The following is a 14,142-nucleotide window of genomic DNA, read 5'->3' on the forward strand; positions in this document are numbered from 1 at the left end:
GCTTTTTAAATTTTTTCTTAAATCACGGTGTTAACAGGGGCTCTCTCTCTCTCTCTCACACACACACACACACACACACACACACACACACACACACACACACACACACACACACACACACACACACACACACACACACACACACTTAAATCAAGACTTTCACCACTAGGAGGCAGCATTGCATCGCAGCTCTGAGGGACTCCTTCAAGTCATGTGTCCATTGTTTGATTTGTCTGATTTGATGTGTGTGTCACGTGCATCCTCCAACTAGACCTGTTATTCTAGTCCCAGCCCAACCCTCTCACGTTTGCAAAATTGTAAAGTAATGTTTCATTTTTTCTGTGACTGGTTTTGTGAAAAAGGTTTGTTGTAATCAACTATTCGTAAAAGTATGTATGTTTGTTACATGTTATACAAGTTAGAAAATACATGATCTTAGTGTAAATGTCACATGAAACTACAAAGGCTGTACATTGCAAAATATTAATATTTTTAAGTGAACAAACAACAGTGCAGATTTAAGCCTGTCAGGCCTCTGCATTGTACAGTCTAACAGCGGTGGTGATGAAGGACCTGCGGTACCGCTTCTTCCTACACTGTGGGTGGATCAGTCTGCCACTGAAGTAGCTGTTCAGAGCTCCCTCAGTCTGGTGCAGTAGAGGAATTATCCATGATCTAGGCGAGCTTGGCCAACATCCTCCTCCCACCCACCTCCCCCACAGAGTCCAGTGGACAGCCCAGGACAGAGCTGGCCTTCCTCACCAGCTTGTTCTGTCGCTTCCTGCTCCTTCTCCCAGACAAAGGCTCAGACAAAGGCTACCACAGAGTCATAGAATGTCCTTAGCATGGGCCTGCACACTCCAAAGGACCTCAGATGCAGGGTGTCAGTGTTTTTAGTCCAGTCCAGTTTATGGTTGAGTTGAACACCCAGGTACTTAAAACTGTCCACAGTCTCTATGTCTGAGCCCTGGATGTTCAACAGTGTGAAGGCGTTTACCCTCTGAGGAGCTTGAACACAATATGCAGATGCAGCAGCAAGGGGACAGACTGCGTCCTGCTGACAACTGCTCACAGCTCCATCTTTTAGCCGTGCTTATTAAATATTCAGACACAAGAAAAAAATAAGTCCTAATCTCATGACTTTGTTTATTGACGGTATAAGGAATGATCACAAACTGATAACATCTGCAGCTTCTCTACGAGGAGCAATTCAGGTTCAGTTGAATTCTGTTCAGTGGAAAGGAAAACTAAAACATAAGAGATCTGATCTAGAACATATGATGAAACCAAGATAGCAACGACTAAAACACGTCAAGTCTGTTTTACATACGTGGTTTCATTAAATGCCTCTTTCATAGATTGTTAAAGATCTATGCAGCTGTGGTGGATAATGGGGACTATAATTCTTCTGCAGGTTTAAATATGAGTGAATGTGTGTGGCCCTGTGATGGTGACCAGGGGTGTAGGGGCTTCCAGCTGTGAGGCCACAGTGGAACAGGCCTGGCATTCGTCGTCTTGTTGGTGGTTGGTTGTTAAAGCAGTTTGACTACAGCAGCTTTCAGTCAGTTCACCGATCACCGATCTGATCTGAGAGCAGCTAATGGCCGCATCACATTAAATAAAAGCTGCTGGGAAACACCACTTTACTGCTGCATCTGGTGCAATACTAGTAGCAGTAATAATGAAAATGTTTGTCAAGGAAACAACAGACACTCTGGTGTTTTCCTTCAAACCCAGGATGAGTTTGCTTTAAGCCAATAGAGCTGTTCCAGTGGCTGAGCTTTACATCGCCCCACAGCTTGTTGTTTGAAACGGATTTGTCCTCTTTCTCTCTGTGATTTCAGGTTTCAGGTAACAGCATTAAGTCTAATCCACTTCATTCAGCGTGAGGCTCCAGGACTTCACAGGGACACACATGCAACCGGTGTCAGAGTTCAGCAGCTTATCACTGATCAGGTGTCACTCACATGCAAGAAAAAGAACAAACTGAACACGTGCAGTTATGTAAAGACACTGACTGGGACCAGTTAATCCTTTTGTCTATTGAGACAAGTGAAAGAGAAACTGAAGCAGTATGACATCATTTAATCAGCGTGTTTTTATTGTTATTAACAATGTTCTGATAATTAGAAATATAAGGGTTAAGAAGAAAAAAAATCATTTGACTGCGTGATTAACAACAAAAATAAAGGTAACGTTACACAGCGTGAAACAAATTAGCCTCTGCTGGTTTCGCCCTGTTGTTAGACTGATGCTTGACATGGGCATTATAAAGGTGTGAGATTCTTTAACGCACATTATAAAGTTTGAAGAGAGCTTTTCTGCTGAAAGGTCCAAAGCTGATAAGCAACCATTGTTTGCATTGTGTTCTATATCTGCTGAAAGGCCATCAATAATCCAAGAAGTCACCTAAATATTAAATGCATTTTTAATCAGAGAGCTTGGCCCAGGTCCTGTGAGGTGGTGACCCCAGACCTGATGCTTCCATATCAGCACCTCTGTTTTGACTTAGAACCAAACGCAAGAGAAGCAGCTTATCAACCACAGAAAACTCCTTTATGTTTCCACTGGCTCTGGGAATGTGGCGAGTCTGAATGCCAAGGTCAGCTGCGATGACTGCATCGTCTTCCCCAAAGTAAACACAAACATGCTTTCACATTCGTGTTCCCTTTGTTACGGACACTTGTGACATTATTGCTCGCCACATTCTTACCGTTACTGCAAGAGTTACCGCAAATGTTCTATTTTGGAAAGCAGCTGGCTGAGTAAAGGCATCTGATGTAATCGCATTGTTATCCTGAGTGTTTATTGTTCTCAGTAAAGACTATGAAGAAGTACTGTTCTCAAGTCAGTCAAACATCAGGAGAATCAGTAAATGATAAATGGTCCCACACTTTAACACTGCATTCACATTCACCCATTAACTCACAAAAACACATTTACCCACTAGTACCAGAGCTGCTATGCAGCTTATTCTGACACCAGGGGCAACTTGGGGTTCAGTGTCTTGCCCAAGGACCCTTGAGTACATGATTCGGTGAAGCAAGGAATCAAACCACCAATCCTGATTAGTGACCAACAGCTCTAGCGCTTGAACCACTGCGGTCTCCAATAAGTGACTGGCATCAGTCAGTCCATTAGGAAGGATGTAACATGAGGGTGAGTCGACAGGGCAAATGCAAGAAAACCCTTTACAATGCTGCGATGAGGCAGCAACAGCAAAGAAATTAGGAAGCACAGGTGGCAAAATACCTCCAAGGTGGCACAGCCACATGAAGAAAGGCAGGAGCGCAGCAGCAGGAGCAGCAGCTGCATCATGGTGCGAGAAGTGAAAACTGCCCCAACTGTCATAAACAGACAACCTACGCTCACAGTCCAGCAACACACATCTAGACCAAGTCAAGTAAAACACGCAGGCATCTGGACGACTTTGATAATCAACGGTGATTGTTTATTTTAAAACAATTAAACACAAATTTTCATTTCAGAATAAGTAATTGAACAACAATTTGTTTCCACAACAGCAGCAAAAAAGCAGCTATCTTACAGCAGCCTCACTGTGAACCCACACATTTAAAACAATAGAATAGAATTCCAAGGTCTCCAAAACTAAATAGCTGCTCTAGTTATTAAAGTAAAGAATGATGCTGAAACCACCAAAATCAATTTGTTATTTAATGCCCTGCACACTGATTCAAAACACAATTTTATGTTTTGATCAAAACTACCAATATAGAAAGAAAATACAGCAGTATTTTTTATTATTTATCACTGTTTACACTTAGACCAACTAACTGAAAGCGACATCTTTGTCCTTAGTCAGACTCAAATGTTGGCAGGCGCTGATATTGAGATCTGGACCTCTTAGCCCTGTAGACCACCACTCCACACACCAGGAGGACACCAACAATGAAGACAATGTTTGTGCTCAGATTCAAAGTCAGGCCAGATGCTGAAAAAGAAAAACACATAAGTAAAAATAAAATGCTACAAATGAATGGAAAAAGGTTTGCGGTTACAGTGGTGGCAAGATCTCTGGAGCTAATCCCTGTGGCACTGGGGGAGGTGGGCCACACTAACTACACTACTGCTAGACTCATGCATGTTGCTACCTGCAATCTGTGATTGTTATAATACGGCATACGGTGTTGTATTAATTAAAAACTTTATGTTTTCAAAACTGTGAGATTTAACACAAAGAAGTAGAGCAACGCACACCCACCTGGACTGTCAGCAGCTCTAGCCAGACGCAGAGGACCCTGGGAAATCATGTGTCTGCTACTCTGGGCTGCAGACTCCCTTTTGCCACGATGGTGGGGTTGGATGCATCCCTGAGAGCACCTGGTTCCAGGGACCCCCCTCTCACACAGGATGACTGAGCAGGTGATGTAGACCTGGTGTCAGGTAAAAACACTAGGTCACATCAGGAGGAACCAAACGGTCCAGAGGACCACTTTAATGACACGTATGAAGCTTTACCTCTGGCTGAGCTCCAATGAATTCAAATGCCTCCATTCCAAACCTGAACTGCAGGTTGGAGCCAGAATACGTTGTCACTGTTTTGTCCCTCACACACCTGTACAACAACAGTTACATCAGTAAAGAACTGTGCATAGTGAACAGCCGAATCCAGTCGAAAGGCACGTGCAAGGAACCACTGTGGACCGACCCGTTTTCAATGATGGTGTAGCTGATGCGAGAGTTAGGGTTGTCGTAGGGAGTCGCCCTGCAGGACTCCACAAACAGCTGTACGTTGGGGATGGAGGTCGCCGCCTCGATCTGCATGAACATCATCTGCTCAACGTCCACCTCCACTGGGTATCTGCTGCCGTTTATTAGTCTGAGGAACCTCTGGCTCTCGAAGAACTCAAACTGGAAGCTGAAGGTGCCGAAGCCTTGGTCTGTGAAGGCGTAGGGGTTCTTGTGCCTGAACTCCAGGGTCAGGTTGCTCCTCTTGGGATAAACGCACTGAAAGCCCACCTCTACATTATTGTTCCTGGAAATCACTGCACGTGGGTCGGCAGCTGCGATTGCGTTCCTGAAGATGATGTTTGTGTCATCCTCCTGTTGAAGGGAAGCACGATTCATTATTACTGTTGTTGAAATTTGATCAGTTCAATAAATGTATTACTTTTTTCAGTACGCTGTAACAAAAAAAGCCAATGGAGTTAAGGCTCCTGAGACCTAGAGCAGTTTGATTTCACCTGTTGTTGTAGCATTAGCTACTGTACATGCAGTGCTACAGACCAGGGCTCCGTACCTCTATGAGGGTTCCACAAGCGTTCAGAGAGATTTCAGCCACCAGGTGGGTGGAGTTGGAGAGAGCTGCCAGGTTACAAGAAGGATCTGTGAAGCCGAACAGGTGCAGCTTGTTCTCGTTGCGTCTGATGAGGTTGTCTTTCTCCACCTCCACCTTTATGGCTGTTTCACTGCATGTCACTTTGGCCTCTATGTACAAAAAAAGGAAACATTGAATTCATCATGTCATGAGGGTGGAACGTAAAGGCTTGAAGATAATAGTACTAACCATGATGTGCAACGTTGGCAACCACACAGCGCAGCTCAGAGTAAACAGCTTGGTAGTAGTAGTACCAGTACCAGTAGTAGCTGGAGACAGACAGGACACAGACACAGATTTACCACAGACCATGTCATAGGAATTTACCTCTATATAAAAGAAGCCTAAAGCAAATCTTGTTTTAAATGGCCTGATGGTATCCTTTAATGTGTCACACATCTAGATTATTGGTTTACGTACTAGTTGTAGTAAGCTTGAGACACAAAGCAGATAGGAATATTGTGATTGAGGTCTTGATCTGTTGGAGTCCATGTGAGGTGAAACTCCTCCGTGGAGATTCTCTGCTTTGAAATGCCGCTGGGTCCAGTGGTGATCAGGTCATTAATTCTACCAGACAAACATCGTCAGAACTTCAAGTTAAAACAGTAACAATGAGACTACGTGTTTCACGTTTCCTTACATGCTGTACTGTGCTGAGGATCTGACTTTGATGGTCAGGGTGCGGTTGACATATGCAGGAAGAGTCGCTCCATTATACGGAGTTGGAGACGAGAAGATGGGGATGTAATCACCTTCAAGGCAGGAAGGGACGTCTGCGTCAACTGAAAGTGAAATCAACTCTTTGAGAAGGTGATGCTGACTGTGTTCGTTAAATAAGTGACAATAAAACAAACAATTGTTAACATACTATAAACCATAAACTGCAGAGGGACTTTGCTTAAAGCAGGAATTGATGGTTGGTAACTGCCTGTAGCAAGTACGACTGTGGTGAAAGGTGGTGTGGTGGTTGTGGTAAATGGCGTTTGGGTGGTGGTTGTTGTTGTAGCTTCTGTGGTTGTTGTTGGAACTTCTGTGGTTGTTGTTGGAACTTCTGTGGTTGTTGTTGTTGGAATCTCTGTGGTTGTTGTTGTAGCTTTTGTGGTTGTTGTTGTAGCTTCTGTGGTTGTTGTTATTGGAACTTCTGTGGTTGTTGTTGGAACTTCTGTGGTTGTTGTTGTTATAGCTTCTGTGGTTGTTGTTGTTGTAGCTTCTGTGGTTGTTGTTGGAGCTTCTGTGGTTGTTGTTGGAGCTTCTCTGATTGTAGCTTGACGTTTGTGCCTATGCAGTGATAACGGTTCCTTTAATGTGTAGGATCCATCAGAATAAGACAGTGAAATGTGACGGTGTGGAAAATCCTCCAGCACCAGCTCAATGGGAACGTAGCCGTAGTAATAGTAATAATTGTAGTCAGGCTGATATGTTACAGAGCAGGCATTCTGAAATGAAGAGAGACATGTTACAGGCAGCTCATTAGGTAATTACTGTCCCTGTGTGCTGTGAGTCTAATACCTGGTCTACAGTGAACTCAGGGGGCAGACCACACAGCCCACACTCATATGTGCTACGATCTGTCGGTACTCTGCATCGGAACCGGTCGCCATCAGGGTCAAACACTGTCAGGTTTATGGATCGAGGGCAGTTCCTTGGAATTCTGTAACAAGTTGGTTAACTGAATGAGGAGGCCTTCACACCTTAAGACATGTGATATAACACAGAACACTGGTGTTTTTTTGTACTGTATTGTAGTGAATCATAGTTTGTTTGGTTTGAAATAGGTTAAGAGTTGGTTAAAATGTGTTTTTTTAATAATATAAATCCTTCCCCACAGTAAGGTGTGATGCTCATCAGCATATTCTACTGAAATGTGTTGAGAATTAGTTTACTACCATGTTATTAAATAAATTCACACATTGATGTCAATCAAGGTATATTTACTGCGTAAAATAAAATCCGTACCTGATGACAGGAAGCGTGGAAGAAACGGGAGGGTTGTTAGGTTGTCCAGTATCAGAGCGGGTTCCCAGGTCCACATGTGCCGTCATCTCCATAGGAGCGTCATTGCTTCTGATGTTATACATCCAGTATCCAAAGCCATTCCAGTAATCATAGTAAGTGGGATACCTGTTGGAAAAATCACATAACGCTACTGTGCCAAATGATCCATTTTTAATTAGCAAAATTATCTCAGTTACTAGGCGAGCTTTAATGATCATATATAATGTGAATGTAATATATTATATTATTGTTAATATGGAAACTATAAAAAACAGTTTTTTGCTTAATTTTCCAAGGTGTAATATATAACATTTTCCCAGTGATGCAGATTGTGTAAGTTTCCATGTCGATAAATTGTTAAAACCTGGAAAATCTATAAGGAAAATGGATATGTTTTAAAGAAAATCAGATGTACTGTTTCTGAGACCAATCAGGCTTTTACTATCATATATAGGGAGAAGTGTGGAAGCTCACCTGATGGCAAAGGGGCGGTTGCTGCTGAGCTTTCTCACCGTCTTTAGCTCGTTTTGGCACCAGTAATCGTAGTTGTAGTTGTAGGCGATGAATGAGCTGGAACTCTGGGTCTGCCATCCACAGTCGCCATAGTAACAAGTGTAGCTGTTCTGGTAGCAGGAGGGGGAAGCTTGTTTGTCACGAAACTCCACCTGAAATAAGTTCAGGTCAGCAATTAAGAAAAAAAAAGCATCATAATTAAATGCATCAAAATGCATCTTGATTAGATAAAAAAGAAAACTTTGTCATTATCAAACTTAAGCTAATTCGGCAGATAAACAGTATATGAATGATTATATGGATAATGTTGTACCGTAAAAATTGTTACATTATGGAATGGAATGAAACAGTAATTTTTTTCTTTAAGTCTACCCCAGTCGTACCTCAAAGGTCCCGTCCGGTTGTCGTCCTGTAGGAGTGAAGGTCACCGAGCCTCCATAGTACCTGTAGTACCAAGCAGTCGCAGCTGAAACCATGAGCATCAGGCTGAGCAGCTGCAGCGTGAGCGACGCCATCCTGCTGAGAGCTCCACCTTTAACATGAGTTGTCCTCCTTAAATACTCGGCCAACACCTCAGATGTTTTTTCCATCTGCATCATTTACTGACAGTATAAAGAATGAAGCAGAACAAGTTTGATGGATGTGTTTGTATAGAAACGAGAATTCATATTTTTTGTACAACCACAGCTTTTGTTTTGAAACAGAAAGTCTGCACTAACAACCATTATTTACTCATTTTTGCAGCTGATAAATACCTGGTAAATTTTCCATGTATCTAAAAGGAGAATGGCAGCGCTGGCTGGGACTTGATGGAGACATTCACAATAACAGTGCAAGGTGCAAAAGCAGTAATGGCTTATTTACAAAGTCACATTTACTAAGACTGAGAGCAAAACAAGATCTAAGACATTGATACACGATGAGTCATTTCAGTTTGCAATGGACTCCAGTTTGAACAGACTAGCAGGTGCTGATTAAAGCACGGCAGTAGTATTTGATTAGTATCTGTACTACATACAGTACTTTTCTGATTAAGTCACACCGACTGGCAACAAAACAACAATGTGTCAAAGCAGTGAGACAAACTCCTCCCTGATCCCTGTTAATACAAGTCACCTGTTCTGTAGTCAAAACTGGAACTGAATAAAAAAAACAAACATAAACCAATAAAAACATTGAAACCAGCGAAAAGCAAAACTGTCCATCACATTGATTGTTTATTTTAAAACAATTAAACACATTTTTTCATTTCAGAATAAATAATTAAACAACAATTTGTTTCCACAACAGCAGGAAAAAAGCAGCTATCTTATAGCAGCCTCACTGTGAAACCACACATTTAAAACAATAGAATAGAATTCCAAGGTCTCCAAAACTAAATAGCTGCTCCAGTTATTAAAGTAAAGAATGATGCTGAAACCACCAAAATCAAATTGTTATTTAACGCCCTGCACACTGGTTCAAAACACAATTTTATGTTTTGATCAAAACCACCAATATAGAAAGAAAATACAGCAGTTTTATTTATTTATCACTGTTTACACTCAGACCAACTAACTGAAGTTGACATCTGTGTCTTTAGTCGGACTCAAATGTTGGTAGGCGCTGATATTGAGATCTGGACCTCTTGGCCCTGTAGACCACCACTCCACACACCAGGAGGACACCAACAATGAAGACAATGTTTGTGCTCAGATTCAAAGTCAGGCCAGATGCTGAAAAAGAAAAACGCATAAGTAAAAATAAAATCGTACAAATGAATGGAAAAAGGTTTGCGGTTACAGTGGTGGCAAGATCTCTGGAGCTAATCCCTGTGTCACTGGGTGAGGCGACTAACTACTAACTAACTAACTACACTACTGCTAGACGCATGCATGTTGCTACCTGCAATCTGTGATTGTTATAATACGGCATACGGTGTTGTATTAATTAAAAACTTTATGTTTTCAAAACTGTGAGATTTAACACAAAGAAGTAGAGCAACGCACACCCACCTGGACTGTCAGCAGCTCTAGCCAGACGCAGAGGACCCTGGGAAATCATGTGTCTGCTACTCTGGGCTGCAGACTCCCTTTTGCCACGATGGTGGGGTTGGATGCATCCCTGAGAGCACCTGGTTCCAGGGACCCCCCTCTCACACAGGATGACTGAGCAGGTGATGTAGACCTGGTGTCAGGTAAAAACACTAGATCACATCAGGAGGAACCAAACGGCCCACAGGACCACTTTAATGACACGTATGAAGCTTTACCTCTGGCTGAGCTCCAATGAATTCAAATGCCTCCATTCCAAACCTGAACTGCAGGTTGGAGCCAGAATACGTTGTCACTGTTTTGTCCCTCACACACCTGTAACAACAGTTACATCAGTAAAGAACTGTGCATAGTGAACAGCTGGATCCAGTGGACGCACACATGGAAGGAACCGCTGTGGACCGACCCGTTTTCAATGATGGTGTAGCTGATGCGAGAGTTGGGGTTGTCGTAGGGAGTCGCCCTGCAGGACTCCACAAACAGCTGTACGTTGGGGATGGAGGTCGCCGCCTCGATCTGCATGAACATCATCTGCTCAACGTCCACCTCCACTGGGTATCTGCTGCCGTTTATTAGTCTGAGGAACCTCTGGCTCTCGAAGAACTCAAACTGGAAGCTGAAGGTGCCGAAGCCTTGGTCTGTGAAGGCGTAGGGGTTCTTGTGCCTGAACTCCAGGGTCAGGTTGCTTCTCTTGGGATAAACGCACTGAAAGCCCACCTCCACATTATTGTTCCTGGAAATCACTGCACGTGGGTCGGCAGCTGCGATTGCGTTCCTGAAGATGATGTTTGTGTCATCCTCCTGTTGAAGGGAAGCAAAATTCATTACTGTTGTTTACATTTGATCAGTTCAATAAATTTTATTACTTTTTTCAGGATGCTGTAACAAAACAAGCCAATGAAATTAAGGTTCCTGAGACCTGGAGCAGTTTGAATTCACCTGTTGTTGTAGCGTTAGCTACTGTACATGCAGTGCTACAGACCAGGGCTCCGTACCTCTATGAGGGTTCCACAAGCGTTCAGAGAGATTTCAGCGACCAGGTGGGTGGAGTTGGAGAGAGCTGCCAGGTTACAAGAAGGATCCGTGAAGCCGAACAGATGCAGCTTGTTCTCGTTGCGTCTGATGAGGTTGTCTTTCTCCACCTCCACCTTTATGGCTGTTTCACTGCACGTCACTTTTGCCTCTATGTACAAATAAAGCAAACATTGAATTCATCATGTCATGATGGTGGAACGTAAAGGCTTGAAGAAAATAGTACTAACCATGATGTGCAACGTTGGCAACCACACAGCGCAGCTCAGAGTAAATAACTTGAAAGTAGTAGTACCAGTACCAGTAGTAGCTGGAGTCAGACAGGACACAGAGACAGATTTACCACAGACCATGTCATAGGATATTACATCTATATGGACCTAACCTAAGCAAATCTTGTTTTAAAAGGTCTGATGGTATCCTTTAATGTGTCACACATCTAGATTATTGGTTTACGTACTAGTAGTAGTAAGCTTGAGACACAAAGCAGATAGGAATATTGTGATTGAGGTCTTGATCTGTTGGAGTCCATGTGAGGTGAAACTCCTCTGTGGAGATTCTCTGCTTTGAAATGCCACTGGGTCCAGTGATGAGCAGGTCATTAATTCTACCAGAGAAACATCATCAGAACTTCAAGTTAAAACAGTAACAATGAGACAACGTGTTTCACGTTTCCTTACATGCTGTACTGTGCTGAGGATCTGACTTTGATGGTCAGGGTGCGGTTGACATATGCAGGAAGAGTCGCTCCATTATACGGAGTTGGAGACGAGAAGATGGGGATGTAATCACCTTCAAGGCAGGAAGGGACGTCTGCGTCAACTGAAAGTGAAATCAACTCTTTGAGAAGGTGATGCTGACTGTGTTCGTAAAATAAGTGACAATAAAACAAACAATTGTTAACATACTATAAACCACAAACTGCAGAGGGACTTTGCTTAAAGCAGGAATTGATGGTTGGTAACTGCCTGTAGCAGGTTCGGCTCTGGTGAACGGTGTTGTCGTGGTTGTGGTGAAGGGTGTTGTCGTCGTTGTGGTGAAGGGTGGTTCAGAGTTTGTGGTGAAGGGTGTAGTGGTGGTGGTTGTTGCTGTTGCAGCTTCTGTGGTTGTTGTTGTAGCTTCTGTGGTTGTTGTTGTTGTAGCTTCTGTGGTTCTTGTTGTTGTAGCTTCTGTGGTTGTTGTTGGAGCTTCTGCAGTTGTAGCTTGACGTTTGTGCCTATGCAGTGATAACGGTTCCTTTATTGTGTAGGATCCATCAGAATAAGCTAGTGAAATGTGACTATGGGGAAAGTCCTCCAGCACCAGCTCGATGGGAAAGTAGTAGTAGTAGTAATTGTAGTAACTGTAGTCAGGCTGATATGTTACAGAGCAGGCATTCTGAAACGAAGACGGAGATGTTACAGGCAGCTCATAAGTTGTGTACTGTCCCTATGTGCTGTGAGGATGAGTCTCATACCTGGTCTACAGTGAACTCAGGGGGCAGACCACACAGCCCACACTCATATGTGCTAGGATCTGTCGGTACTCTGCATCGGAACCGGTCGCCATCAGGGTCAAACACTGTCAGGTTTATGGATCGAGGGCAGTTCCTTGGAATTCTGTAACAAGTTGGTGAACTGAATGAGGAGGCCTTCACACCTTAAGACATGTGATATAACACAGAACACTGGTGTTTTTATGTACTGTATTGTATTGAATCATAGTTTGTTTGGTTTGAAATAGGTTGAACATAGTTGTTTTATTAATATAAAATTCTTCCCCACAGTGAGATGTGGGGAAGCATATACTACATACTACTGGAATGTGTTGAGATTTTGTTTACTACCATATTATTACCGTTATTGAATAAATTCAACCATTGATGTCAATCAAGGTATATATACTGCACAAATGAAAATCTGTACCTGATAAAAGGAAGCGTGGAAGAAACGGGAGGGTTGTTAGGTTGTCCAGTATCAGAGCGGGTTCCCAGGTCCACATGTGCCATCATCTCCATAGGAGCGTCATTGCTTCTGATGTTATACATCCAGTATCCAAAGCCATTCCAGTAATCATAGTAAGTGGGATACCTGTTGGAAAAATTACATAACGCTACTGTGCCAAATACTAAATCTTTACTTAGTAAACGTGATCTTTAATATTCAGTAAACACTTATTATTATTATTATTATATATATATATATATTTTAGTAAATTGTTAAAATCTTTTTATAAAGAAAGTGAATATGTTTAAAGCAAATCAGATGTATTGTTTCTGTGAGACCAATCAGGCTTTTACTATCATATATAGGGAGAAGTGTGGAAGCTCACCTGATGGCAAAGGGGCGGTTGCTGCGGAGCTTTCTCACCGTCTTTAGCTCAATCTGGCACCAGTAATCATAGTTCCAACTTGAGGCGATAAATGAGCTGGAACCCTGGGTCTGCCACCCACAGTCACCATAGTAACAAGTGTAGCTGTTCTGGTAGCAGGAGGGGGAAGCTTGTCTGTCACGAAACTCTACCTGAAAGAAATAATGTCAGTGATTAACATGAAGAATGCATCATAATTGAATGCCTCAAAATGCATCATAATTAGATTAAAAAGAAAACTTTGTCATTATCAAACTTAAGCAAATTCGGCTGCTAAACAGTATTGTGATATATTATATAATTATATGGACAATGTTGTACCGTAAAATGTGTTACATTATGGAATAGAATGAAACAGTAATTTTTTTCTTCAAGTCTACCCCAGTCGTACCTCAAAGGTCCCGTCCGGCTGTCGTCCTGTTGGAGTGAAGGTCACCGAGCCTCCAAGGTACCTGTAGTACCAAGCAGTCGCAGCTGAGACCATGAGCATCAGGCTGAGCAGCTGCAGCGTGAGTGACGCCATCCTGCCGAGAGCTCCACCTTTAACATGAGTTGTCCTCCTTAAATACTCAGCCAATACCTCAGATTTTTTTCCATCTGCATCATTTACTGACAGTATAAAGAATGAAGCAGAACAAGTATGTTGAATGTGTTTGTATAGAAACGAGAATTCATATTTCTTGTACAACCACAGCTTTTGCTTTGAAACAGAAAGTCTACATTAACAACCATTATTTACTCATTTTTGCAGCTGATAAATACCTGGTCACTTTTCCATGTACCTAAAAGGAGAATGGCAGCGCTGGCTGGGACTTGGTCACAAATGGGACTTAGGACAAACTTGATGGAGACATTCATAAAAACAGTGCAAGGTGCAAAAGC

The 14,142-nt window shown here is 42.6% G+C and overlaps 2 protein-coding genes across 2 annotated transcripts; both read right to left on the reverse strand.

Annotated features, from left to right (window-relative positions):
- Positions 1 to 3,425: 3,425 nt before the first annotated feature.
- On the reverse strand, positions 3,426 to 8,387 carry LOC114852826 (uncharacterized). The gene is made up of 13 exons (XM_029145496.3): positions 8,230 to 8,387; positions 7,808 to 7,998; positions 7,295 to 7,459; positions 6,848 to 6,989; positions 6,207 to 6,774; positions 5,979 to 6,120; positions 5,759 to 5,905; positions 5,528 to 5,607; positions 5,261 to 5,448; positions 4,670 to 5,064; positions 4,480 to 4,576; positions 4,223 to 4,394; positions 3,426 to 3,952 (listed from the first exon to the last, which is right to left on the reverse strand). Exons 1-13 carry the CDS (start codon positions 8,359 to 8,361, stop codon positions 3,816 to 3,818), a joined length of 2,556 nt encoding a protein of 851 aa, XP_029001329.2. The 5' UTR covers positions 8,362 to 8,387; the 3' UTR covers positions 3,426 to 3,815.
- A 657-nt stretch (positions 8,388 to 9,044) lies between these two features.
- On the reverse strand, positions 9,045 to 13,808 carry LOC114852601 (uncharacterized). The gene is made up of 13 exons (XM_029145117.3): positions 13,652 to 13,808; positions 13,222 to 13,412; positions 12,816 to 12,980; positions 12,368 to 12,509; positions 11,820 to 12,288; positions 11,592 to 11,733; positions 11,372 to 11,518; positions 11,142 to 11,221; positions 10,875 to 11,062; positions 10,286 to 10,680; positions 10,098 to 10,194; positions 9,841 to 10,012; positions 9,045 to 9,561 (listed from the first exon to the last, which is right to left on the reverse strand). The coding sequence occupies exons 1-13, from the start codon at positions 13,781 to 13,783 to the stop codon at positions 9,425 to 9,427; spliced, it is 2,457 nt and encodes an 818-aa protein (XP_029000950.1). The 5' UTR covers positions 13,784 to 13,808; the 3' UTR covers positions 9,045 to 9,424.
- Between the last annotated feature and the right edge of the window lie 334 nt (positions 13,809 to 14,142).

The sequence above is a fragment of the Betta splendens genome, chromosome 3 (genome assembly GCF_900634795.4).
Source record: "Betta splendens chromosome 3, fBetSpl5.4, whole genome shotgun sequence".
In the NCBI taxonomy this organism is placed as follows: domain Eukaryota; kingdom Metazoa; phylum Chordata; class Actinopteri; order Anabantiformes; family Osphronemidae; genus Betta; species Betta splendens.

Excerpts from the sequence above, each read along its gene's own strand:
- LOC114852601 (XM_029145117.3), bottom strand. The coding sequence starts at position 13,783 with ATGGCGTCACTCACGCTGCAGCTGCTCAGCCTGATGCTCATGGTCTCA. Across the intron at positions 12,981-13,221 it reads AACCGCCCCTTTGCCATCAG|GTATCCCACTTACTATGATT; the intron begins GTGAGCTTCCAC and ends TTTTTCCAACAG. Across the intron at positions 11,734-11,819 it reads TCTGCAGTTTGTGGTTTATA|TTGACGCAGACGTCCCTTCC; the intron begins GTATGTTAACAA and ends TTTCACTTTCAG.
- LOC114852826 (XM_029145496.3), bottom strand. The coding sequence starts at position 8,361 with ATGGCGTCGCTCACGCTGCAGCTGCTCAGCCTGATGCTCATGGTTTCA. Across the intron at positions 4,577-4,669 it reads TACACCATCATTGAAAACGG|GTGTGTGAGGGACAAAACAG; the intron begins GTCGGTCCACAG and ends GTTGTTGTACAG. Across the intron at positions 4,395-4,479 it reads TCATTGGAGCTCAGCCAGAG|GTCTACATCACCTGCTCAGT; the intron begins GTAAAGCTTCAT and ends ACCTGACACCAG.